This window comes from Octopus sinensis, linkage group LG18 (assembly GCF_006345805.1).
Source record: "Octopus sinensis linkage group LG18, ASM634580v1, whole genome shotgun sequence".
NCBI lineage: Eukaryota > Metazoa > Mollusca > Cephalopoda > Octopoda > Octopodidae > Octopus > Octopus sinensis.
The window spans coordinates 38853936-38881913 of NC_043014.1; the positions used below are offsets into that span (position 1 = coordinate 38853936).

Consider the following 27978-nt stretch of genomic DNA (forward strand, 5'->3'; position numbering starts at 1 on the left):
ATGAAAGGAGATCCTTTGATTCAGAATAATCTGTATTATACTACTTCTTGCCACTAATGGCCTTAGCCACCACCACCACCATCACCAAATATTCTACCATTTAAACTGGCCTTATCCTAGCATTTAAACTGGCCTTATCCAACCTAAATATTCTACCATTTAAACTGGCCTTATCCAACCTAAATATTCTACCATTTAAACTGGCCTTATCCAACCTAAATATTCTACCATTTAAACTGGCCTTAGCCAACCTAAATATTCTACCTGTTTTATGTTCAAACTGTTAAGATATGGCCTTTTATACATACCCTATAATGACGTTTTAAAAATAAACAAATACATCATCATAAAGTCACGGCTATCAGATAATGCATAACTAATTCAAAACAATGTGGATAAATAAGTATTAAATTTCACTGAGTAATCTGAATGCTAAAGGGTTTCACATTTCACTTCACATTTTGTGCAATGATGAAGTTCCACCAATGACCAACAGCTAAAACTGGGAAGAACTACATGATCACTCAATCTACAAGGAACATCCTTCAAACCTCCCTCAAATCACATCCTACAATTTTCTTAAAGTAAGTACAAGATGAAGTAATCAAGGATATATTATGTCTAAGAAACAGGATGCAGTGGTGCAACAAAAATCCTAATGCCTCATGAAATAAATTTAATTTCAAAGTAAAGGAGTGGCTGTGTGGTAAGTAGCTTGCTTACAAACCACATGGTTCCAGGTTCAGTCCCACTGCGTGGCACTTTGGGCAAGTGTCTTCTACTATAGCCTCAGGTCAACTAAAGCCTTGTAAGTGGATTTGGTAGACGGAAACTGAAAGAAGCCTGTTGTATATATATATATATGTATATGTGTATGTGTGTGTGTCTGTGTTTGTTCCCGCAACATCGCTTGACAACTGATGCTGGTGTGTTTACGTCCCCCGTAACTTAGCGGTTTGGCAAAAGAGATCGATAGAATAAGTACTAGGCTTACAAAGAATAAGTGCTGGGGTCTATTTGCCCGACTAAAGACGGTGCTCCAGCATGGCCACAGTCAAATGACTGAAACAAGTAAAAGAGTAAAAGAGCATTATGATATTAAATGGTTCTTCCATGGTGTTGTTGCTGAAATTACAATTTGCATTCATATAATTCCTCTTTCTTCAACAAGTTTAACAAGTTTAACCTTTTTAATAACAACCTGCCTAAGACTGCTCCAGCTCTGTTATATAAACTCCCTGTTTTAAGGTTATCTAAATTAAAACTAAATTTAAACTTCCATCAGAATTCCTTGTTAATTTATGTTCTAAACACCAATTTAATAATGACAAGGTTATTTTACTAAATGCTTCAGTTGTTTCTTCAAAATTAACTGAAACAAGGCAGTGTATATCAAGAGAAATTTGGTAATGAAAGGGTTAAAAACTGTTAAAAATCACATTAACATGTATATATGTGAGAGTATGTATGTTTGTGTCTCCTTGTCTTAAATTGAGTTGTTGTAAATAAATATCATTCATTCATTTCCAATAAACTGTGTAAACATGTCTGTTCACAGAGAAATATTATATTGTTTGGAAAGAGATAAAGGTTGTTGACAGGAAGGGCATCCAACCATAAGAAAATTTACCTTAACAAATTTCGTCTGACCTATGCAAGCATGTGAAGAAAACATTAAAACAATGATGACCAATTTTCCTGACCTCTTTCCAATCTTCACAGTCTCACTCCAACAAGAATTACTACATTGATCAACTTGAGGTTACAGTAGAAGATAAGAAGACATTTGCTCAAGATACAATACTGTACTTTATAATTAAACTCAAACCTGCCACATAGTTGCAAAATGGATTTCTGAACCACACAGTTATGACCCTGCTTTTTGGCCATGTGTAACATGCAGTTTAACTCTCCTTATTTGGTAACGAAAGAATTGAAGGTCCTGGTAATATGAAGAAGAGACTGACATGGGAATCATTTCAGTTCTTCGGTCCATCATCATCATCATCATCATAGCATTCAAGGTGAATCTACTTGAAAGTCAACAAGATTTGACTGCCGCAGTTCAGTGAAGTGGTTATGAGTCAGCGAAGAAAGACAAATACATACATGTGTGTATATGTGTGCATGAGTGTGTATGTGTGTGTGAGTGTGCGTGTGCACGTGTGTGTGTATATAAATATATACACAAAAAAGCATACATATGCATAAATACATATACACACACACAAGTACACAGGCATACACATACATACACACATACTTACACACAAGTACATACACATATATACATACATACACACACAAGTACACATGCATACACATACTTACAAACAAGTACATACACATATATACATACATACACACACAAGTACACATGCATACACATACTTACACACAAGTACATACACATATATACATTCATACACACACAAGTACACATGCATACACATACTTACACACAAGTACATACACATATATACATACATACATACACACACACAAGTACACATGCATACACATACTTACACACAAGTACATACATACACACACAAGTACACATGCATACACATACTTACACACAAGTACATACACATATATACATACATACACACACAAGTACACATGCATACACATACTTACACACAAGTACATACATACACACACAAGTACACATACATACACACAAGTACATACACATATATACATACATACACACACAAGTACACATGCATACACATACTTACACACACATACATACATTAAACATTATACAATATTATACACAAACTTATTCAAAATTTATATCAATGATAAATAGTCCTACCATCAAACTTGTGTATCTAAGGTGGCTGCCTGGGAGGAAGATATTTAGTAGGAGGAGACAATAGAGGCGGCTAATTATTATTTTCTTTCTTTTACAGGTTTCTAATGGAATTACAATAATAAAGCAAAAAATGAGAAAAGAAAAAGTTAGAAACAAGGCACTTCTCTCACATCACCCGCATGAAAGGAGATCCTTTGATTCAGAATAATCTGTATTATACTACTTCTTGCCACTAATGGCCTTAGCCACCACCACCCCTGCTCTGCTGCCACTACCACCACCATCACCAACAACAACTATCATAAATACCACAATCCACACCATCCACAGTAAGTGTTACCCCTGTAGATAGTGCCCACCACCACCTCTACCAGCAGTAGTACCCATCATTATTCAAACCTCAACCATCATCACCAGTTAATCACCACCAGCACCACCAACAACAACAACAACTACTACTACTACTGCTGCTACTACTACTACAACTACTACTACTAAATAACCAACCAACCAATCATCACCTTCACAAAGTCTTCAGTCAGAAAGCTGAAAGTGTGAGGAAGTCAAAAGGTTGTAACTATAAAACACTTGTGAGTAGGAGGGGGTAATTGGTGAGGGTGATGGGAGGAGATAATTGGAATGATAGGTGGGAGAAGGCTACGGGAGGTGGGAGGGGGGGCAATTGGTGTGGGAGATGAGAGGGGGGAAATTGGTGAGGAAGGAGGTGCGAGGAAGCAGTTGCTGAGAAGTTTACTTGTTCTGTTCTACAGTCTTAAACCCAATACACAGAACGCATACAAAGAGCTCATACACGCAGCTGTAATCTTCCTAAACATGCCCTGTTCTTCCACCGCATATTTATCATATCACTTAACATCAAGGACTATCATTGAACTGCACAACACAATCGTTATCACCCCCATCATCATCAACTACAACAACAGAAAGGGGCCAGTAAAAAGTATGAACAACTGCCAACTTTTGGAGCCAAAAACCTCTATAATAGTCACACAATCTGCCAGAAACAACCCCCAAATTTCCCTGATGTAAAGAGTCAGAAGAGATATCAAAAGGCCTTTTCTAATATTCTAACGATTCTGCCAAATAATAACAGAAAGAACACTCAGAGAACACAAGAACTCAAGAACACACAAACCTCCGTCAAGTCAACACCAATTTCTTTGACTAAAAAAAAAACCTCTAAGGCAGTGCTCCAGAAGAAATAGAATAAAATAGAGAGTAGCCTTTAGTTCTGCAGCAAATGATCTCCCTGCTGTCGAAAGTATAACAAAATCACTAGCGTAGCTAGAGTGTGTGCCACCCGGGGTGGCCCTTCCGTTTTCCACCCCAGATCCCACAAAAAACACATATTGCCTAGAGCAGACTCAAAAGTGCAGCCCCTTTAAAAGTGCCACCTAGGATTGGACCACCCCTACCGCCCCTGCCCCAAGCTATGCCAGTGAACGAAATGCACCCAGTCCATACTATGAATAAATCTGTTATAGAAAAGAGCATCCAGTAGTGAAAACCATACCAAATGCAGTAACAAAAATTAGTCATTTTCTCTCTTTAGTGTGTGTGGCAGATGATGAAGGACCTGCAACAATTGGCAAAGTACTTTGGGACCCATCCAACTATATATATATATTTCTTTACTGCCCACAAGGGGCTAAACACAGAGAGGACAAACAAGGACAGACAAAGGTATTACGTCGATTATATCGACCCCAGTGCGTAACTGGTACTTAATTTATCGACCCCAAAAGGATGAAAGGTAAAGATCTAACTATATATATATCAACATGGAAAAACAAATGACATATGGTGATGATAGTGGTGGTAGGGAATTGATGATACACAGAACTATATCCTGTTTGGAGATGTAGCATTAAAATCTGTAAGCAAATAAAACAAACCCATCACTTATCATTTTGCATTTCATACCAGATTTGTCATCATCATCATCATCATCGTCGTCGTCATCACCTTTGATGTCATGATTGCTTACCTTCAAACAATCACATACAGTCAATTTTTTTGTTGCCATGTTTTAAAACAACAGGTAACATAAATCACACAATTTACTATCAATTAATTTATTAATAATTAATTTCCAAAATGATATGCGAAATGTCATGTGATTATATATAACACTGATATCGTTTTGTTGTTTTAACCTTTTGGTGTTCACATTATTCTTCCAAAATGAATGCTTTTCCATCCACATAGTTCTGAACTAATCATACATTATCTTGTAGCTATGATATTTTGATGAGGTAGCTGTTAATTTTTCAAACGATATTGTAGGGTAGGTGTGAGAGACTAGATCTGGCCAGTTTGAACATAAAACAGGCAGAATACTTTTGGCCGGATATGGCCGGTTTAAATGCTAAAGGGTTAAGTCCATCACAGACCATCATCAACATCATTACTATCACCATCAGCATCAAACTGATCAACATGGAGTCAATATATAGAAACCACAGCACCAGTATTTCACAATATTTCACATAGGCGCAGGAGTGGTTGTGTGGTAAGTAGCTTGCTTTCCAATCACATGGTTCCGGATTCAGTCCCACTGCGTGGCACCTTGGGCAAGTGTCTTCTACTATAGCCTCAGGCCGATCAAGGCCTTACGAGTGAATTTGGTAGACGTAAACTGAAAGAAGCCCATCGTATATATATATATATATATATATATATATATAGTAGGTACTGTAAATTTAGGGTGAATACTTGATAAGTGTAAGCACCTGTATATGCCAGATAGTGGCAGAGGTGAAAGATATATTTTATATATATATATATATATAATATATATATATATATATATATAAATATATGTGTGTGTGTGTATGTATCTATGTATGTATGTGTGTGTATATGTTTGTGTGTCTGTGTTTCTCTCCCCCAGCATCACTTGACAGCCGATGCTGGTGTTTACGTCCCCATAACTTAGCGGTTCGGCTACAAAGAATAAGCAGCCAAATCTCCTCAAATCACATCCTCCCTTCTTAAAAAGGCAAAGAACACACTGGATAATGAAATATCCAGATACGCAATGTTTGGAGAAAGAATGTATGTATGTATGTATTTATGTATGTATGTGTGTATATATTTGGATAATGTAGTCCCAGAAGAGTGAAAGCACATGGCTAAGAGGTCAGGGTGTAACACTCATAATCACAAGATTATGGTTTTGATTCCTGGACCAAGCAGTGATTGGTGTTCTTGAGCAAAGCACTTCATTTCATGTTGTTCCCGTTTGCTCATCTGTAAATGAGTTCCAGCAACCACTAAGAAGTTACCCTTGTGATGGACCAGTGACCTGTTCAGTGTTGAGGATGTTGGAATCTCAGTCAAGTAAGCTTCCTTTTTGAGTCATACCAACTTATAAGAGCTGGTTTCCTGGTTTCCAAGGCGTATATATCCACCACACCCACTTGAATGGGACACCGGTCCATTGCAGGATTACTAATTTTTTGCCAGCTGCGTGGATTGGAGTAATGTGAAATGAAGTGTTTTGCTCAAGAACACAACACGTCGCCACACTCAGGAATTGAAACCACGATCTTATGATCACGAGTCCAACAGCCTAACCACTAAGCTATGCACCTCCACATTTGTAATCTGTCATTTACACTTGATGGAAACTGGGCATGGATTCACTGAAGCTCCGGCGTCTGGCTACGGACTTGGTAAACACCCACAAAGTTATCAACCACCTCACCAACAACAACACTGAACACCTTTTTGATCTCCATGTGTCTAACACACGTGGACATGCCTACAAAGTCAGAAAACAACACAGCTCCCATGACTTTCGGAAACATTTTTTCACGCTCAGAGTTGCTGAAGCATGGAATAAACTGCCTGCGTCAGTTGTTGACTGCCATGACACTGCATCCTTTAAGGCCCTCATGCTTTCCGAAATCCGCCGAAACTACACCTGATTATATATACACTTTAGATGAGTTGTAGTGCACCTGAGCACTGTACACAATTATTATTGTTATTATTATTATTATCCCAATGAAAGCAAGTATGTACAGAGTACACAGAATAAGATCCAAGAACAGAGAAAAATGAGAATCAAAAGAATTATAAAGAATAAGGGTCCTTATGCACTACAGGAGTTGAGTTGACAAATTTTGGGAAGCATGGAACTTTTTAAGGATACAGTGTCCTGACAGTTAACAACAGATGCAGGTAATTTATTCCATGCTTTGACAATTCTGAGCAGGATAAAATATTTTCAGAAGTCATGGGCACTGTACTCTCTTTACTCTTTTACTTGTTTCAGTCATTTGACTGCGGCCATGCTGGAGCACCGCCTTTTTGTACTTATTCTATCGGTCTCTTTTTGCCGAACCGCTAAGTGACAGGGACGTAAACACACCAGCATCGGTTGTCAAGCAATGCTAGGGGGACAAACACAGACACACACACATATAATATATATATACGACAGGCTTCTTTCAGTTTCCGTCTACCAAATCCACTCACAAGGCATTGGTCGGCCCGGGGCTATAGCAGAAGACATTTGCCCAAGATGCCACGCAGTGGGACTGAACCCGCAACCGTGTGGTTGGTTAGCAAGCTACTTACCACACAGCCACTGTTACGCTTTTTCTGTTTTTTGTTTTTTTTTAGTTTATAAGCGTGTCCATCATCATTGTTTAACGTCCACTTTCTATACTGGCATGGGTTGGACGGTTTGACAGGGAACTACCTAGCAGGGAGCTGTGCAGACTCCAATTGTCTGTTGTGGCATGGTTCCTATGGCTGGATGCCCTTCCTAATGCCAATCACTTAACAAAATATGCTGGGTGCTTTTTTATGTGGATGAAGAAAAGGGTTCATTACTATGGTGAGCAAAAAAAAATTACCTGTAATAAACCAATATGGATGACCATATGGTCATTCAACCTGATAGAGATAGCAACCAAAACTTCCTCAAAGTGCACATTTGATAACATAAACTTAAGAGATAAGATGGTCACAGCTGGAATCTCTTTAGTCATTGGTTTACTTGATTCCGGCTGATCTTGAGATAAACAATACCAACAACAAATGCCTGAGATAGTTCAACATACTTATCGATGGGGGATTTAGCTCATTCCCTTATCGCTATGGAAACTTAAAATAAGCGGCATTATTGCAGATTCTTGGGATAACAGTAAAAGATTACCTCACTACAATTTCTCACAGCAAAATTGAAAACAGCTAATGTAAAAAAGGAATAAAAGTGTACTTCCTGAAAAATCTAGCAATGTAGCAACTTGTAGTGATTTCGAATTCACAAATTACAAACCAGAAACCCAAAACCTAAATCCGTTTAGCCATTTCAGTTCTACATTTGCAAATAATAATAACAATAATAAGAAGAAGAAGAAGAAGAAGAAGAAGAAGAAAAATAAGGAGGAGGAGGAGAAGGAGGGGAGGCTGAAGAGGAAGAAGAAGAGGAGAGGGAGGGAGGAGGAGGAGGCTGAAGAGGAAAAAGAAGAAGAGGAGGGGAGGGAGGAGGAGGAGGCTGAAGAGGAAAAAGAAGAGAGGAGGGGGGGGGAGGAGGAGGAGGCTGAAGAGGAAGAAGAGGAGGAGGAGGGAAGGAGGCTGAAGAGGAAAAATAAGAAGAGGAGGAGGCTGAAGAGGGAGGAGGATAGGCTGAAGAGGGAGGAGGATAGGCTGAAGAGGGAGGAGGAGGAGGCTGAAGAGGGAGGAGGAGGAGGCTGAAGTGGAAGAAGAAGAAGAGGAGGAGGAGGAAGGAGGCTGAAGAGGAAAAAGAAGAAGAGGAGGAGGCTGAAGAGGGAGGAGGAGGAGGCTGAAGAGGGAGGAGGAGGAGGCTGAAGAGGAAGAAGAAGAAGAAGAGGAGGGGAGGAGGCTGAAGAGGAAGAAGAAGAAGAAGAGGAGGGGAGGAGGCTGAAGAGGAAGAAGAAGAAGAGGAGGGGAGAAGGCTGAAGAGGAAGAAGAAGAAGAAGAAGAAGAGGAGGGAGGAGGCTGAAGAGGAAGAAGAAGAAGAAGAAGAAGAGGAGGGGAGGAGGCTGAAGAGGAAGAAGAAGAAGAGGAGGGGAGGAGGCTGAAGAGGAAGAAGAAGAAGAGGAGGAGGGAGGAGGCTGAAGAGGAAGAAGAAGAAGAAGAAGAAAGGAGGGGAGGGAGGAGGAGGTGAGAGGAGAAGAAGAAGAAGAGAGGGAGGAAGGAAGGGGGAGGCTGGGGACGGATGAAGAGACGAAGAAGAAGAAGAAGAAGAGGAGGGGAAGGAGGGCTGAGAGGAAGAAGAAAAGAAAGAAGAGAAGAAGAAGGAGGGGGAGGAGGCTGAAGAGGAAGAAGAAGAAGAAGAATGAAAAAATTCTTTGAAATATAAAAAAAAAAGAGGAAAAAACAACTACATTCAACTGGTTTAAGAAACCAGAAGCCGAAAAAGAAAAAAAAAGTTCTGCTTTATTACTTTATCTTAAAAATCAAATAGCCAAATCTCAGAACCTGATATCCTACGATGGAAGGCAGACATACATTGTATATCTTTATTAAAACAGACTTCTATGAAAAAAAATGTAGAAAGAGAAAATATCTTCGCTTTATCAGGTAGTGATTAACAGGTTTATCTCTTTATTTTATTTTCATTTATTTTTTTTCTTTTGCAGTGGAGGGGGTTGTGAATAAAGTGCCGTGAGTACTATAGAATGAAGAGGTAAGCTTACTGTATTTAATGGTATAAAAGCTGTGCTGTTTTCCAAAAAATGTCACAAAAATAAAAATCACTCTGGGTCCTATATGCAAAGTCACTTTAAATATTGATTTCAAATTTTGACACAAGGCCTGCAATTTCGTTGCTCAACTGGTTATTTTATCGACCTTGAAAGGATGAAAGGCAAAGTCAACTCCGAGCGCCATAAACCATTTACTATTTTTGTGATCCCCCCCCACTGTCACTTGATGCCCCAAGCATGTGCTTACTTTGCTTAATGGCTAATCCAGTACTGACCTTGGAGGGGAACTTTCTAGGTGCATACCATGGTCATTCATGAAGAGGGTCTTTACCCTTTTTTTTTCTTTTACCTGGTTAGGACTCTTTCATTAATACAATTCTACATTTAAGAGATGAGGAATTATGTACATCATTTATATTTGACGAATATTTGTCCTCATCTTGTTTGTTGTTAACAACATTTCGGCTGATATAACTTCCAGCCTTCATCAGGTTTCTTGGGGAAATTTCGAACCTGGGTTCTCATTCCTAAAGTATTTTCGATATTATTATTATCATTATTATTATTATTATTATTATTATTATTATTCAGGTCACTGTCTGGAATTGAACTCAGAATCTTGGGGTTAGTAAATAATGTGCTCTTTCATTAAGTCTCTCTCTTTAAATTTAACTACTATATAAAAGTTAATTTAAAGCTTTTTCATGAAATTTGCAGTAAGACATTAAAAAGTCTGATAGGATATGTACCAAACTTAGAAAGAAACTAAAGAGGTTGATTTATGTCACTAAAATTTCTCAAGGTGGTGCCCCAGCATGGCCACAGTCTTAATGACTAAAACAGGTAACAGAAAAAATATGTGATTTCAAAAACATAGAGGAGACTGCATGTTTTTGTGTGTACTGTTAATTATGCACCTTGCATATGTACATGAAACTGTATGTGTTAATGAGGAGGTGTGTGTATATGCGTGCATTGCTGTGTGTGCATGTGAATATGAGACCACTTATGTGTGTATGCGTGCGACCATATATGTATATGTTTGTGTATGAGTGTAAGAATAATTGTACGTATACTTGTTGGTTGTCTAAGAGTGTGTGTGTGTATAGATAGATGTAGGTGTGTGAAGGTATGTATGCAGGTCTTCAACACCATATCGACAGTTGTAACATGGTTGTGGGATTCAGTATTCATGTCTCTTAAATAGAAAAACAGTGCACAGACATATATATCACGAGCGGACAGAGGGGAGGGGAGCCTGAGGGGGCACGTATCCCAGTCAAGAATGAAAGTGCACCCTCCTAAATAATGTTATTACACGTTTTTCTCCTAGAACCGTATTCCCCCTCTTAACTTATGCCTGCCCTTCAAAAAAATTTCTGAGACCGGCTCTCTGTGTGTGTGTATGTACTTTATCTAAAAGCAGCAGAAAAATAACAAAAGGCGTTACTCAGAGTTTCACGTTCCCGTTCATCGGACAGTTTTGTTAAAATAGAACAGAAATAATGATATTATCAATCGTTATTTCTGCTCTATTTTAACAAAACTGTCCAACGAACGGGAACATGAAACTCTGAGTAACAGCTTCTGTTATATTTCTACTGCTTTTAAATAAAGCATATTACTCTACCTCTGGTATTTGAGTACTCTTTTTTCCACCTTGTTTCACATTTATGTGCTTACTCCGGTATATATATATATATATATATATATATATATATATATATATATATGCATACACACATTCATACACACATACACACATTTTTAAACATGATTGGTCAAAAGTCACCAGACAGTAAATCAAAATTCCTAAAATACTATCTGTAATTCTGTACTGACTCGAATGGAAAAACGTGTCGCTAAAGAAGGACTTCAGTTTGAACAATTTTCATGATGTTTCATATTTAGATGTTTTTATTAAATTCATTCAGTTGTTAAACATAAATAAATCTTGGAATTAAATGGTCTTGATTTACTGTCAGGTAACTTTTGGCTGACCCTGTGTGTGTGTATATATATATATATATATATATATATATATATAATGACAATTTAATAAATAAAACATATGCCTACATACATATATGTTCATACCTACATCTATATGTATATATACATGCATATATGAGTACAGGACACCACAAATAAATGTAGAACACAACGAGAAACGAAAACATAGAAACGAAACAAGGAAACGGACTTTTTTTAACAACGAAAAAACAGAGTACAAGACAAACAACAGAGGGAACATTCCCCTTCTTCAGCTGCCCCTATTTCGACTCATTGTTGTTTCGAAGGTATATATATATATACGTATGTATGAAGTTAGACAACCATCTAAGGGATAATAAATGTCCAATATACTACTGGATGTATACCTATATAATATCCAAATGCTTATTGTTATAAGGCAATAGTGCAATTGAATAATAGGTATGTGTGGAGGTTAACAAACGTTTAACCGGAATTTATAAGGCAAGGAAGAAAATGGAGAAGATAATTAATTGACAAACATCAGCTTACAAAGCTCAGCTAGATCTATTTATTGATTACAATCATAACGATTAAATAAATAGGAATAAATTAGTGAATTTAACTCTATTCTTACAGCTGTTTCAACTTTGGGGTGTCCAGTATGCCAAAGTTGACAGAACATACTAAGATTGTACAAAACTTGAACCCCAAAGCTTCATCAGAGAGTCCATAATGGTAAGAATTAACCCTTTAGTGTTCAGATTAATCTGTTAAATGCAATGCTTTTTTCACTCAAATTGTTTTGAATTAATCATGCATTATCTTACAGCTTTGAAGTTTCAATAGTGTGATAGTTTATTTTTAGAATATCAATGTAGGTTAGGTGTGAGGGGCTAGATATGGCCAGTTTGAATGTAAAGCATGTAGGATATTTGGGCCGGATATGGCCAGTTTAAACATCAATGGATTAAACAAGTACAAAAGTAAAATAAAATAATAAAAAATAGTAAAAAAATAAATTCCAAGATAATATCCAGAGGTTGTGAGATCACATCTTATTTCAATCTAATGGGATATATATATATATATATATATATATATCATCATCATTTAGCGTCCGTTTTCCATGCTAGCATGGGTTGGACGGTTTATTTATATATATATTCTACTTGTTTTGGTTATTTGACTACAGACATATGGAGACAGACAGAGATATACTTGACTGTGTGGTTAAGAAGCTTGTTTTCCAACCACGTGGTTTTGAGTTCAGTCCTACTGCACAACACCTTGGGATAGTGTCTTCAACTCTAGTCCCAGCCTGACAGAAGTCATGAGAATGGACTTGTTAGTTGGAAACTGTAAGAAGCACATCGTTTGTGCACACGCACATGTGTGTGTCAGTGACAGCTCATAGATAAAATTAGTGAGGTGCTGCTTCAGAAAATGTTTAGCCGTTGTTTTAATATTGTGTAAAAGGAAACAAACATATAAAAAAAAATATTTATACATAAACTTGATTGGTTCACGTTTTAGCCACTGCCAGCTAGTGTGTTTAATTTGTTCACTGAACACCACTGCAAGTTCCCCCTTGTTTTTCAAAAATCCCCCCTAATTCATATAAACACGTTTTTAAGCACAACACATGTGGAGTCAGAAAGGAACACTACTTTTCACCGGTACTGTGTGAATGACAGTGCTCTCTCTCTCCCTAGCGTGAAGCTTCCTATCTCAGACATGTGAGCATGCATACAACAGCCAAACACCGCATCGCTGGAACTGTGAAGCGCACAGTTCTATACAAGGATTTTTGTATTTTTATTCATAAGCTAGGAGATGGCTACTGACATTAAGATTAAGGATTATATAATGTACAAGTATAAGGAAAGAATTAACGAAAAAAGGACTCATTATATTGAATGCTATAGATAATATCGAGTGGATATAGGGAGTGCTGCAGTTCTGCAATGCCTATAGACGAGCCGCCACTGGTGTGTGTGGATATTTACATTCTCAGCTGAGGTAAGTTATGGGTGGTCATATCTGTTGACAACAAATCATCCGATAGCTCTGTACTTTCAAAACGAGTTGCATGAAAACTTTCTTACTTGAAAACAAATAGATAAGTGTTAGTGACAGGAAATGCGCCCGGCTATAAAATAATAGGTATTCGTCTAGCCGAAAGGAAATGAAACGAACTAACGAATATTTAAGCACAACTAAACGAGAATAAGTGAAAACAGATCCTTTCACGAAAATCGATCTCTTCACTTTACCTGTCTAATGTTAAATGATATGTGTGCGGAAGGAGGGGGAGGGCCTCTCTCTTCAAAAGTATTGCAGTCGCCTAAATAAAGAGAAACGGCTTTGACGACGAATCGAAACTGAATATACCGTTATTATGTTGTTATTTATTTCAATGTCATCCGCCAGATCGTGCAGGTCTATAATCAAAGATGTTCAAGCCAAGACTATTCCGTGTTTTCCTATATCAGAAACTATATTATTTAATATCACAACCTTTCCATTTGTTTTCCTTTGAGAAAAATTTGGCTGTTGTTTCTAGTATACCGAGAGACCATCAATTACCTCGGCCTGATGTTTCTTTTACTTTTGTTTGTGTTGCCGGCAAGGTTTCCCCCCAGACCACGTTTCGATTTCGCTTCCAGACCGAAACCAAAAGAAGTGACATGTCGACCAAACTTCTCTTGTATATGAATCTTATAAAAGTCAGAAATAAAAACGTGAATGGCTAAGAGAAAAGGTGTTTATATAACCAAGTGTGTAAACTGTGTTTGAAAGTTTGTTCTACACACATACAGATCGATATTTTTATTCAAATGAAAGGCAAGGCGTAACGCTACACTTTTACCGAGGTGTTGTGTCGGTTTTACCTTCTGTCTTTCTTTCAGATGGCTTTATAACCACACCCCATGTAGATAAATATCTCTTCAGAAGGTTAATTATACGAAGTTCTATGAAGAAAACTTTAAGCTACGTTCAAGAAATACTGACATTTAAAAAGAAGAAAAAAAAACCATCAGCAAAGTCCCTGTTCCCTATTTTAAAAAAGTATTCCATGAATACTCCACAAGTAAAGGAAATATACGAGTTAAAAACTTCAGCAAACGAAATAGTTTTGACATTTCAAAATTACTAAAAGTTATTTAGTTTTTTTTTTTGCTTTCAGAGTAGATATTTTACGTGTATGTGAATCAATTATTTCTATAATTGTCCTTTACAATTAAGTATGTCGTTTATTTTTATCAAATCATTGCTGTTTATATTTCGCCCTGGATCAACTCAGCTCCAAGCTATTCCAACCGTGACCATTCCATCTTTTAGGGAACATGTAAGAGTTCGTTATCTAATTTGTCTTTGTCCTATTTAAGACGGTAGGGTAGGATTCGGGGCGAGATTTGGCCATTACTTCTTCGAGCAGATCGAGAGAGACCGCGCAGAAGCTACCCCCAAATTACGATCTTAAGTAAATGCATGGTACTATATATTACATGTTATAAATATGGGTACATGCCTGGTTCCATGTAAAGGAGAAAATATCAAGCACATGTTTGCAGTGCTACGCCGTTACGAACACAATCAGATGTAGTGTATGTACACAGACATAAAACTCGAATCGCTTTTTTTTTATCATATACATGTACTCAGAGCTATTATACGCAATGTGTGTGCGTGTGTGTGTGTGTCTATGGAGAGAGAGAATGAAAGAGAGAGGTTAGGTGAGCTTTATTACTGTGTCATTAATAAAGAAATATATAACTCTACTTCCTGAAATATTAAGTAATTTAGTATGTGGAATTCATTGTTTCTATCAACAAGCACACAATAGCGACACACACGTGTGTGTGTGTGTGTATGTATATATATATATATATATAATATATATATATATATATATATATATATATATATACACATACATATATATATGTGTGTGTGTTACACACTAACCTCTTGTGAAAGCTACCACAATAAATGTTGTTGCAGGGGATATCATACTAACAACATGAATAATAATAATAACAATAAATGTTAATAGTTCTTAATTATTTTTCTAATCATATCCTTAAGGGAGCGAGAGAGAGAGAGAGAGTGTATGTGTGTGTGCGTGTATGTGTTGTGTGTGTGTGTGTGCACGTTCATTTTATTGACGCCAGTACTTAATACTTAAATTATCGACCTCCACCCCCACATGTACCCAGGAAAAACAAAGCCAAAATCAACATCGCCTATTTAGTAATAATAATAATAATAATAATTATTATTATTATTATTATAATCATTATTATTATTTCTTTTATTGTCACAAGAGCAACGGGTAAGAGTACGTTACATACAAAACTGTGGTGAGCTTATATATCGAGGAGAGAAAAGTGTCACTGAATAACATCAAAAAATAATGAAATGTAATATTTATAATGTAACTGGTCCTAATAAAAACAACAGCCACTCAGGGGTCAACAATCACAGCACCCCACATGATGATGATAACAATAATAACATAAATAATAATAATAATAATAACTTACTTCCATATCGGCTAGTCCTGCTATTTGATCCATAGCTAGAATATATTCAACAGTTTGACAGCATCCAGAAAGTTTAGTTTTTCCATTAATTTATTACATAGATGTATAAAACGAAAAGTTTCTGATTCTCAAAAGTTAGAAGTTTTTTTACACCCCACTTGAAAACTGAAAATAACCTCGTTCGGTCAGGGTAAGTTTAATATCAGTCACTGGTTTTTGCCCAGAAAGTAAAGTAATTTTTTTCTTATGAAAATAAAAAGAGCTTTATAATAATGTATGTCATTTCGTTTAGTATGAGATAGCTTAACTTTTAACTTTAGCTAAAGTAAAGCAAATTGGTCACTGGATTTCATATCAAGCAACAACTACCAGTTTGAACAGACACTCTCCACTGCTATATCATACATATTACAGTCTGTTTTTCCTAAGGAAAAGCCCCATAAGATAACAAGTTTAGTCGTTTCTCGGGTACTATTTTGTGGTTGTTAATTGTTTTTGTTAGTCTTCTTCTTTTTTACGCCGAGTTTTGTTTCTCCCATTTTTTTTTACTAACTTTTTTTTCGGGGCGGTTACGAGAGACACACTACAAGTGCACGATTCTCTCTCTCTCCCCACCTAACTCGACTAACATATTTCTCTCTCTCTCTCTCTCTCTTCGCTGCTACTGCTGCTGCTGCTACCGTTGTCAACCGTGAACCAAGCCGCCAGCAGACTCGGCGTCAATCACATACTTCTTTATAAACAAATACACAGATATGAAGAGACAACAAATGGATATAGGCAGTCAGATAATGAGTTTTGTAGATAGATAGACGGCCAAGCAAGCAGTTGAAATAGTGAGACTGCTAAGACAGACAAAGTGCGGATAGAAATAGACAGTGAAATAAACAGACTGATAGATGTAGACGAAGCATAAAGATAGACAGAACACCTTAACTACAAGTGAAAGTCGCTTATTGTGATCAATCTCTTACATAGCAATAACTGGCTGATTCTATTAAACAGTGAATATAGCTATATCGTGAGCGTATTCGGGATCCACTAATTTTGATATAGATAACCGTTTGATAACCTTATCTACGATCGTAATAAGCGGCTTCTATAATTTATTCCATCTCTCTATAGCACCAACGAAAAGAGATTTTAGTGCTTTTTAAATTAGCCTATTTTGTGTATTTGGGTAATGATTCCAAAGTTGACATCATTTTGGCCCATTCAGCTCTAATTAAAAAATGATTTTACTATTTTGATACAAAACTACCAATGCTAATGTTATTTGTGTTATACTATTAAAACAAGTCAGTGACGTAGCGTGGTTTTTGGCCACCCCCACTTTCTTAAACATGACATACCTTCGACTACAGTAAACGCACGTATACAAAGTGGCCGTCCCATGCGTTTCACAGTAACCAGTTTGTCGTACACTGTACTAGAACTTATTGTGATTGGTACGCGAAAATAAACATCTGATACAGCGCTGGATTAACCAACCATTAAGCAAAATAAGCACGTGCTTAGGGCATCAAGGGAAGGAAGGGACACCACAGAAATTGTAACTGGTTTACGGTACAAAAGAAATCTCTATTAAGTCTTTTACACTTTTACTTGTTTCAGTCATTTCACTGTAGCCATGCTGGAGCACCGCCTTTTAGTCGAGCAAATCGACCCCGGGACTTATTCTTTGTAGGCCTAGTACTTATTATATCGGTCTATTTTGCCGAACCGCTAAGTTACGGGGACGTAAACACACCACCATCGGTTGTCAAGCGATGTTGGGGGGGACAAACACAAACACATAAACATACACGCACATACATACATACATACATACATACATACATACATACATACATATATACATGACGGGCTTCTTTCAGTTTCCGTCTACCAAATCCACTCTCAAGGCTTTGGTCGGCCCGAGGCTATAGTTGAAGACACTTGCCCAAAGTGCCATGCAGTGGAAATGAACCTGGAATCATGTGATTGGTAAGTAAGCTATTTACCACACAGCCACTCCTGCGCCTAGTGCAGATGCAGATGTGTTACCTAAGATTGAAGATCTGAACATTATTTTCCTTCTTAATGGTTCGTTTCATTTTGAAAAATCAAAATTTATTTTCTGGTTTGTTATTGTTTATATTTTAAATTACATAATCATTTATGGGGGCACCAGAATTTTTTAAGTGTTTAGGGCCTCAATGGGTCTTAATCTGGGCCTGATCAAATGATCAGTCATTCAACACGTAAAAAGCTTCTTTTATAGGACTTTCTAGAGTGAAATTTACCAAGACCGTCCTGTTGAAGTTTCCAGCAATAATCTACAACTATGTATGAATGTATCCCACTTTCCGGGGTATTACTCTTCCGTCGTTTTTATATATTCTGATGAAATCTTTCTCGTTGCTCTTCGCTTAAATCGGTGATTCCCAATCCTTTTATTTAAATGAACTTTCCCATGGACTCCTTTTAATATGCGTATCCTTATGTGTGTGTGTATATATATATACATACATATGTCAGGTCACTTTCGAGTGCTACTGGTAACATGTAACCCAGTACAACCTGTTGCATGGTCGGGTCGTCGGCGACTAAACCGGCAACCCCACCAAGCTTGCTTGGTGAGGAGGGGGTTTATTGGACAGCCTGCGGGATGAAAAACAAAACCCGTCAAAGGGCGGAGGAACTCTTGAGAGTCAACGGCCATCCAATAAATGTCTTAAAGCTGTATCATGCGCAGGGACATAGAAATAATCGAACTGAATACTCGATCGCGCGGTTAAATCATTGGGAGTGAAGGACTCCTAGCCTTTGTTTGGGCATCCTTCTAGGAGAAGGTAACTCAGGTAACTGGGATAACTCCGAGATAAAACTTGCAGCTCAGTGGTTACCGATGATGTTGACTTGTTCTTCTTTTCGGATTATGGCTGCTGTTGCTTAGTGAGTGAGATTGACTCAGTGCACAGCCTTTCCTCACTTTAAAAAAAAATTTTGCACAGGCATTGCACGATAACAACATTGATTAAGCTTCGCGCAATGGCCATACTCGATAACGAGTGGGCAGCCACCATATATATATATATATATATATGGTTCACGGACCCTCAGTACTACCTTTGCGGACCCCAGGTTGGAAGCCACTGGCTTAAATCATCAAGCTTTAACGGAAAGCTATCAAAGAGATAACAGAAGTAATGGAACTTGATACTTATGTTACACTCAGGTGTAATAAAATTGGAGAGCATGGCTTCTATGAATTCAAAGGAGGTGGGGGGGAAGAGCCGGTTCAAGGTACCGGCAACACGGGCAGTCTCCCGAAGTACCATGTGCTAACGGGCGCCAGGGAGAACGTGACAAAGACAAGAAAATTTCCACAATCGTCAGCTTGTACGCGCCGAAATTCAGCTTGCCCGGGACACCAGCAAACCTAGGGCCGGCCCTGGTGGTGGGAAAGGGTTAATTTTTGTTTACCTTTTATTTGTCTGTTTTTTGTTCTTGCCGTATGGTTGCCAAGACATTTTTTGACAACTACAAAAAACCGATGATTATGTACAAGACTCAGTGTTCTCTATTGAATCTATGAAATGAGGACCCTTTATAAGCTCTCATATCTGAGACTAATAAAACCCTTACTGTAAATTTTTTTTCCATGCTTAACCCAGTGAATTTACTACAGAAGTAGCTAAAACAGACACCTTCTTGGTTCAAATCTGTTGCAAATTTTTTCATTAGGCCAAGCTTGTTGTGCAATGATGATATGATTCTTTTTTCTCTTTCAACTAAGGATTCACCAATACCATTTGTTTCTCTAACCACCATATCTTATTTCAAACACCACTCGTCTGGTGTTCATTTTTGGTTCTGCTGACCTAAAGACATAATAAAGTGAAATACGTTTCGTGCAGCCATTTATCTGATCAAAGAGAAAGTTCACCATTTTCGTGATACATCACCGTCCCAAAAGGTTTTAATGTCTTGTACTGCTTTTTCAGACTGGAAGAATGACCAACTAGAACTGAACCATATTTTCTGCAGTTGAGTAAAAGGACACATTTTAAACTTCACTAGGAATTACCACCGAAAAGCGGTCATTTATTTGACATGTATTCAGATACACTCAGTTCCCTCAAAAAGCCTTTGATATCACTGCAAAGCACTAGGCTGTGAGTTTTTTTGTTTGTTTGTTTTTTTCCTTTAGCAATTAAGAGAATAAAACGTAATCATGGTTCCAGAATGATGTGGATTAATTTTAATTCAACTTGAACGTCAGCAGTTTAGAAGAGGTTAATATCCCCGGTTAGATCTGTCGCGAACTCTAGTGAACTTCCTCTCTCTATTATACATACATACATTCGAACGTAGTAGATAACAGCTAACCTTCGGCCGCTGTTTAGACCGCGTTGTGTTCACCACACTGATTGGTTGGTATTGGCGCAATTTGTCTCTTACTCTATCGAGCGCCAATATGCAACCTAACCAATTACAGCCTCCAAATAAATCACGTGAGATAGTCTGTTCTAAGTTACAATTCTGAGCCTATCGTTAGCTATAAAAACACAACTTTCTTGAGGTTTTGTTGGTTCTAGACCGTTTAATATCTGACCATTGACCACACAACAGCCAGTTCCAGCGACGACGCCAGACAGCACCCGTCCAACAGCCTTACAGCGACCTCCATCCTTGTCGCCACCATTATGTCTCTCACCAACGTCGTCAACGGCATCTCTACACAGCACCAACAACATTGCACAGGTTCTAACATAATGCTGTTCGTGAGCTTTCTCACCATGGTTAACAGCAAACATACAATCCACGCAGATGCATGTAGATATATGAATAAATATTCATCAACCATTTCCATTTATCATTCAGCTTGTATATATACGTGTGGCCGGCATTAAAGATATTTAAAGTTATCACCTTGTTCCATGTATTTCTTTATACCGTGTTCCTGTCAAATGATATTACAGCCTTCTGAGTAGAGTCACATTAGATGGCTCCACAAGCTATCCTTCTATAGATCATTCAGTTCAAGTTAGGTTTCACATGCAGATTAATGTAAAAGAGTAGAACTAAGTGACTGAAATCCCATAAGTTCATAATATTTATGAAAACTAAGCAGGGAACGTACATCTAGCTTTTTTTACCGTTTCAATTTATTTAGTTACATGTACACGTACAGATAAGATGTGAATAGAGCATTACTCATTCCGCAGTGTCACCCGAATCTCTTCTCAGTGAACATCCACTTCCTTTCGGTAGTCTATCTCAGGAAGCTCTCGTCGTTGAATTAAAAAAAAATTTAAAGAATAGTTCGCAACTATATACGTGGCCTAAACTAAAATAGGAAGTCTGCCTATCGGATATCAAGTGGACGTTAAACGATGACGATGATGATGATGATGAGATATATATATATATATATGTATGTATGTATGTATATATGTATATATAGGTGCTGGAGTGGCTGTGTGGTAAGAAGCTTGCTTCCCAACCACATAGTTCTGGGTTCAGTCCCACTGCATGACACCTTGGGCAAGTGTCTTCTGCTACATGCTGCGGCACGGAATTTTGTCAGCGAACAGGTCGCGGTCTCAAAGCGACGAAAATATTTTGGCAAATTAAATTTAAATGTGGTTTTTCACTCATGTTCGTAGTTGGGTATGTTGCAACGGTCTATCTTCAGAAATGCTCATACTGGCAGAATTTTGGTATAAGGACTCTCACAACTTTTTTTTTTTTAAATTCCGAAAATTTTTGCGAATTTGTAATCTACGTGCAGGAATTCATACGATTATATATATATATTGACTCCAGTGCGTAACTGGTACTTATTTAATCGACCCCGAAAGGATGAACGGCAAAGTTGAACTCAGAACGTAACGGCAGACGAAATACCTATTTCTTTACTACCCACAAGGGGCTAAGCACAGAAGGAACAAACAAGGACAGACACACGGATTAAGTCGATTATATCGACCCCAGTGCGTAACTGGTACTTATTTAATCGACCCCATAGGAAGAAAGGCAAAGTTGACCTCGGCAGAATTTGAACTCAGAACGTAACGGCAGACGAAATACGGCTACGCATTTCGCCCGGCGTGCTAACGATTCCGCCAGCTCGCCGCCTTAATCGGAAGAAATATTGCAAGAAATTTATTCTGATGCTCTGACGATTCTACCGCCTCAATATTTTTTTTCAATAAAAAGGTAGCCAACTGGTAGAAGTATTAGCACGCCAGGCATAATGCTTAGCGGCATTTCGTCCGTCTTCACGTTCTGAATTCGAATTCCGCCGAGGTCGGCTTTGCTTTTCATCCTTCCAGATTCGGTAAAATAAGTACCAGTCAAGCAATAGCGGCGATCCTTTGGTATAGATACCGTAAGTACCGAAAGTGGCTTTGTTTACATTTCTGAAGATAACAGAAAACCTTTTCTCCCACCCCTAACCCTAACACAAACCCTACCTCTAACCTCCCCATATATATACACTTTCTTGAAATGTATCCGGTACTTCCAGTACCTATACCGAAGTTACGCCGCAAATAGCGTCGATATAATCGACTTACCCACTGCCACACACTTGCTGACTCGGTACCAAAATTTGAAGCCGATAATTTCTTAATAATTAATATAAATAAATGAGTAAAGCAGTCTAGTGTGTTTGGTAGCGACAAGTTAATGTTTGTGAGTGGGAAGTAAACGAGGAAGCGTTGCGAAGAGGTCAGACTGTAAAAAGATACGAGCGATGTTATGTGAGGCGTGTTCTTTAGGAATGCCAAACAACTGACAGAATGAATGAAGGTAAAGTGAAAACAGTCTAAACAAGTGGTTTTGTCTATGGAAGAACGTCCGTACTCAGAACACAAATAGTGTACTTCCGTTTAAAACTTTCTTCGAATGTCACGGCCCTTTAGCTTTTGTTGTTTTTGTTTTTGAATTCGTCGTTCGTTATCAATTTAGACTCGCTTAGCCGGTAGAGACAGTGGTCATGAGTAATCTATGAGCAATCTCTCTCTCTCTCTTTCTCTCTCTCTTTCTCTCTCTCTCTCTCTCTCTGTAAGAAAGAGCGTGAGCATTCCAAAAAGGAAAAAAAATGAAGAGATGTGGATTGTATGTTTTTGAAGGTGGAGGCGCATGGCTTAGTGGTTAGGGTGTCAGCATCATGATCGTAAGATTGTGGTTTTGATTCCTGGACAAGGCGATGCGTTGTGTTCTTGAGCAAAACACTTCATTTCACGTTGCTCCAGTCCACTCAACTGGCAAAAATGAGTAACGCTGCGATGGATTGGTGTCCCGCCCAGCTGGGGAACACATACGCCATTGAAACTGGGAAACCAGGCCCATGAGCCTAGCTAGGCTTTAAAAGGGCGCATTTGTGAAGGCATGTGACTTAGTGGTTAGGGTGTCAGCACCATGATTGTAAGATTGTGGTTTGGATTCCTGAACCGGGCAACGCATTGTGTTCTTGAGCAAAACACTTCATTTCACGTTGCTCCAGTCCACTCAGCCTGCAAAAATGAGTAATGCCTGCGATGGACTGGCGTCCTGTCCAGCTGGGGAACACATATGCCATTGAAACTGGGAAACCGGGCCCATAAGCCTGGCTAGGCTTTAAAAGGGCGCATTTATTTTTATTATTTATGTTTTTGAGGAATGTGACTGACAAAAAAGGAAGACCTAGAGAGGTTGTATATGGGTACGAGGTCCAACACACGGCCCTGTTTAACACCACTACCTCTTGGTCCTTGGATGTTTTTAGTGATAGTTCATTCTGTTGTAAACATTCGAGCCGCTCCCTGTTCATACTTTATTTTTGTGATGCACTAAGATAGGGTGCTCCATTTTCAACTCTCTGGATATGTCATGGGTCCTGGTTCTAACGGTCACCTGACTATCATTGAAAGAGTAGAAACCTCACAGGCGCAGGAGTGGCTGTGTGGTAAGTAGCTTGTTTACCTACCAACCACATGGTTCCGGGTTCAGTCCCACTGCGTAACACCTTGGGCAAGTATCTTCTACTATAGCCTTGCGCCGACCAAAGCGTTGTGAGTGGATTTGGTAGACGGAAATTGAAAGAAGCCCGTCGTATATATGTATATATATGTGTGTATGTGTGTGTGTATTTATGTGTTTGTGTTTGTCCCCCAACATCGCTTGACAACTGATGCTGGTGTGTTTATGTTCCCGTAACTTAACAGTTCAGCAAAGAGACCGATAGAATAAGTACTAGGCTTACAAAGAATAAGTCCTGGGGTTGATTTGCTCGACTAAAGGCGGTGCTCCAGCATGACCACAGTCAAATGACTGAAACAAGTAAAAGAGTAAAAGAGTAAAACCGTGAATAGTATGTATGGTGTGTGTGTGTTATATGTGTGTGTGTATTATATATATGTATGTGTGTATTATATGTGTGTGTGTGTATTACATATGCGGGTGTGTGTCTGTGTGTGAGAGTTAATCTTATCAAAATTCATTAAAATACGAAATCAAAGCACTGAGCAAGGATGTGTATAAATATGAACTTGTTACCAGTTCAAATATACTTAAGGAATATTCAGACCTGTAAGAAAGTCATTTACATATCTTTTATCTGTCTACTTGTATCGGTCATTAGACTGCGGCCAGGCTGGGGCACTACCTTGATGAGTTTAGTCAAACAAACCAATACCAGTACCTATTTTTTAAGCCTGATACTTACCTATTCTATGAGTCTCTTTTGTTGAACTGCTAATTTATGGGGATGTAAATAAACCAACACCGGGTGGGTGACAAGCACAAAGACACACACACAAACATAGGTGGCACATAAAAAGCACCATTTGAGCGTGGCCATTGCCAGTATTGCCTGACTGGCCCTCGTGCCGGTGGCATGTAAAAGCACCCACTACACTCTCTGAGTGGTTGGCGTTAGGAAGGGCATCCAGCTGTAGAAACTCTGCCAGATCAGATTGGAGTTTGGTGCAGCCATCTGGTTTGCCAGACCTCGATCAAATTGTCCAACCCATGCTAGCATGAAAAGTGGAAGTTAAACTATGACGATGATGATGATGATGAGATATATATATGTATGTATGTATATATGTATATATAGGTGCTGGAGTGGCTGTGTGGTAAAAAGCTTGCTTCCCAACCACATAGTTCTGGGTTCAGTCCCACTGCATGACACCTTGGACAAGTGTCTTCTGCTACATGCTGCAGCACAGGATTTTGCCAGTGAACAGGTCGCGGTCTCAAAGCGACGTAAATATTTTGGCAAATTAAATTTAAATGTTGAAGTGAATCTAATGGTTTTTATGTGTTTCTTAAATGGCTTATAAAAACCTTCCATGCTGCAACTGTTTTCGTTCCAGCACACAATCTCAGATCAGGTCACTTGCTATGCAAGTAAATCTCCGTAATATATATATATACATAGACTGAAAGAAGCCCATCTTATATATATATATATAGAGAGAGAGAGAGAGATGTGTGTGTTTGTCCCCTACCACTGATTGACAACCAGTGTTGGTGTGTTTATATCCCCATAACTTAGGAGTTTGGCAAAAGAGACCAACAGAATAAGTACCAGGCTTTGAAAAAAATAATAATTAGTAATGGGGCCAATTCATTCAACTAAAATTCTTCAAGGCAATGCCCCAGCATGACCGCAGTCTAATGAGTGAAACAAGTAAAAGATAAAAGATAATTAAAACAATGATGATGATGATGATGATGATGATGTATTCTAGAAGCAACCAGCCCTGGCTTCTTTCTAACATAAAAATGTTGGAACAATAGAGAGGCTCAATTGTTTTTCGAGGGTTAAAACTACTTTTCGAAAAGTTGCAAAATCTCAGAAACATAGAAATTTGTATTAATCTGTTAAAAATTTATAAACGGTTTCTTTTCCCAGAATAGTAAAATATAGAAAACAGTTTGTTTGCACTCTTATCTATGTGACAAGGAAGACAATGTGATAACTTCTCATTATAGCTTTTCTAATCTTTAAGACAAGGACACTCGTATTTTTATACAGGAATGTGAAGCTGTGATCATTTGAAAGAGAATAGATATAATATCTAAGGCAAAAGAGTAAGTAACGTCTTATAAGGCGGCGAGCTGGCAGAAACGTTAGCACGCCGGGCGAAATTCGTAGCCGTATTTCGTCTGTCGTTACGTTCTGAGTTCAAATTCCGCCGAGGTCGACTTTGCCGTTCATCCTTTCAGGGTCGATAAATTAAGTACCAGTTACGCACTGTGGTCGATGTAATCGACTTAATCCGTGTGTCTGTCCTTGTTTGTCCCCTCTGTGTTTAGCCCCTTGTGGGTAGTAAATAAATAGGTATTTCATCTACCGCTACATTCTGAGTTCAAATTCTGTCGAGGTCGACTTTACCTTTCATCCTTTCGGAGTCGATAAATTAAGTACCAGTTACGCACTGGGGTCGATGTAATCGACTTAATCCATGTGTCTGTCCTTGTTTGTCCCCTCTGTGTTTAGCCCCTTGTGGGTAGTAAATAAATATATAACCTGTGTTGTTTGGTGTGGTACATAAGTTGTAGTCATCATCATCGTCATCATTTAGCATCTGTTTTCCATGCTAGCATGGATTAGATGGTTTGACCAGGGCTGGTAACCTGGAGAGCTGCACCAGGCTCAAGTCATCTGTTTTGGCTTGTTTTCCACAGCTGGATGCCCTTCCTAATGCCAACCACTCTACAGAGTGTACTGGGTGTCGTTTTTGTTTCATGTCATTGGGTGGATGCTCTTTTACATGTCACCAACATGGCTGCCTTTTACGTGTCACCAGCACAGGTCCCCTTTATCATGTCACCAACACGGGTGCCCTTTTATGTGTCACTGGCACAGGTGCCCTTTTACATGTCACCAGCATGGGTGCCTTTTTACATGACATCAGCACAGGTCCCCTTTGTCATATCACCAGCATGGCTGCCCTTTTACGTACCACCGGCATGGGTATGATTTTATGTGTCACCAGCACAGCTGCCCTTTTACATGTCACCAACATGGGTGCCTCCTCCTCCTCCTCCTCCTCCTCCTCCTCCTCCTTCTTCTTCTTCTTCTTCTTCTTCTTCTTCTCTTCTTCTTCTTCTTCTTCTTCTTCTTCTTCTTCCAATCAGGACTCAAGCCATTAGCCACAAAGAATAATCTCTAATTCGATCCTACTCTAAACTACTAAGAATGTGTGTGGCAACTTGAAGATCCATTCACCACACGGGATAGACAGGTGGTTGCACGGGCGCAAAAGCTACATTGTTATCCTCATTCCGTAAACGGTGGCTTTTGACGGGTGGGGAGCTGAACCATCCTGGGGTACAGAGGATTCGCAATCTAGACTTGGGTCTGAAAGTTTACCACACCACAGTGGGTTACACCATGGTTCCTCTGCTTTGTGGCAGAAGTAGGAAGAAAGAGTGAGAGTAAGTTGTGGTGAAAGAGTACAGCGGGGTTCACCACCAACCCCCACCGGAGCCTCATGGAGCTTAGGTGTTTTTACTCAATAAACACTCACAATACTCGGTCTGGGAATCGAAACCGCATTCTTACAACCGCGAGTCCGCTGCCCTAACCACTGGGCCATTGCACCTCCACTAGCTGTTATTGTTGGTAGTGGTGATGGTGGCAGTGATAAGGATGATGATGATGATAACAATAGTATTTGGTGATGATGTTGTTTGAAGGTGGTGGTGGTGGTGGTAATTAAAATTGAAACTGATTCAGTTTTTCCTATATTAAAAAGACTAAATACTTTATTTGTTGTATATTACACACTAATCAACACATTTTATTTATTTATTTATTTATTTATTTATTTTTCCAGAAGAGACTTCGTTACTTATGGCTGACAATTTACACCACCGAAGATAAACCATCAAATAAATTGGACTGACAAACAATAATTAAATCTGGAGCATTCAT

At 38.6% G+C, this 27978-nt stretch overlaps 2 protein-coding genes across 5 annotated transcripts in view; one reads left to right on the plus strand and one right to left on the minus strand.

The window, feature by feature from the left end:
* The window catches only part of LOC115221503 (protein phosphatase 1 regulatory subunit 12A), a 414153-nt gene that overhangs the window by 323478 nt on the left and 62697 nt on the right, over positions 1 to 27978 (minus strand). Inside the window, exon 1 of one of the 4 annotated variants that reach the window (XM_036510897.1) lies at positions 16059 to 16790. The exons of 1 other annotated variant lie outside the window; for it this stretch is intronic. The gene's annotated coding sequence lies outside the window, so the exon portion shown is untranslated. Of the gene's footprint in view, positions 1 to 16058; positions 16791 to 27978 lie in introns of those variants that run through there. 2 more of the 4 variants (XM_036510895.1, XM_029791701.2) reach the window with 2 other exon arrangements.
* Positions 8438 to 27949, plus strand: LOC115221250 (beta-mannosyltransferase 3-like; the record flags this gene model as incomplete). The annotated part of the gene is made up of 3 exons (XM_029791400.1): positions 8438 to 8533; positions 9098 to 9148; positions 27881 to 27949. Coding segments are annotated over 3 exons (216 nt in total), but the record flags the coding sequence as incomplete, so codon positions are not given.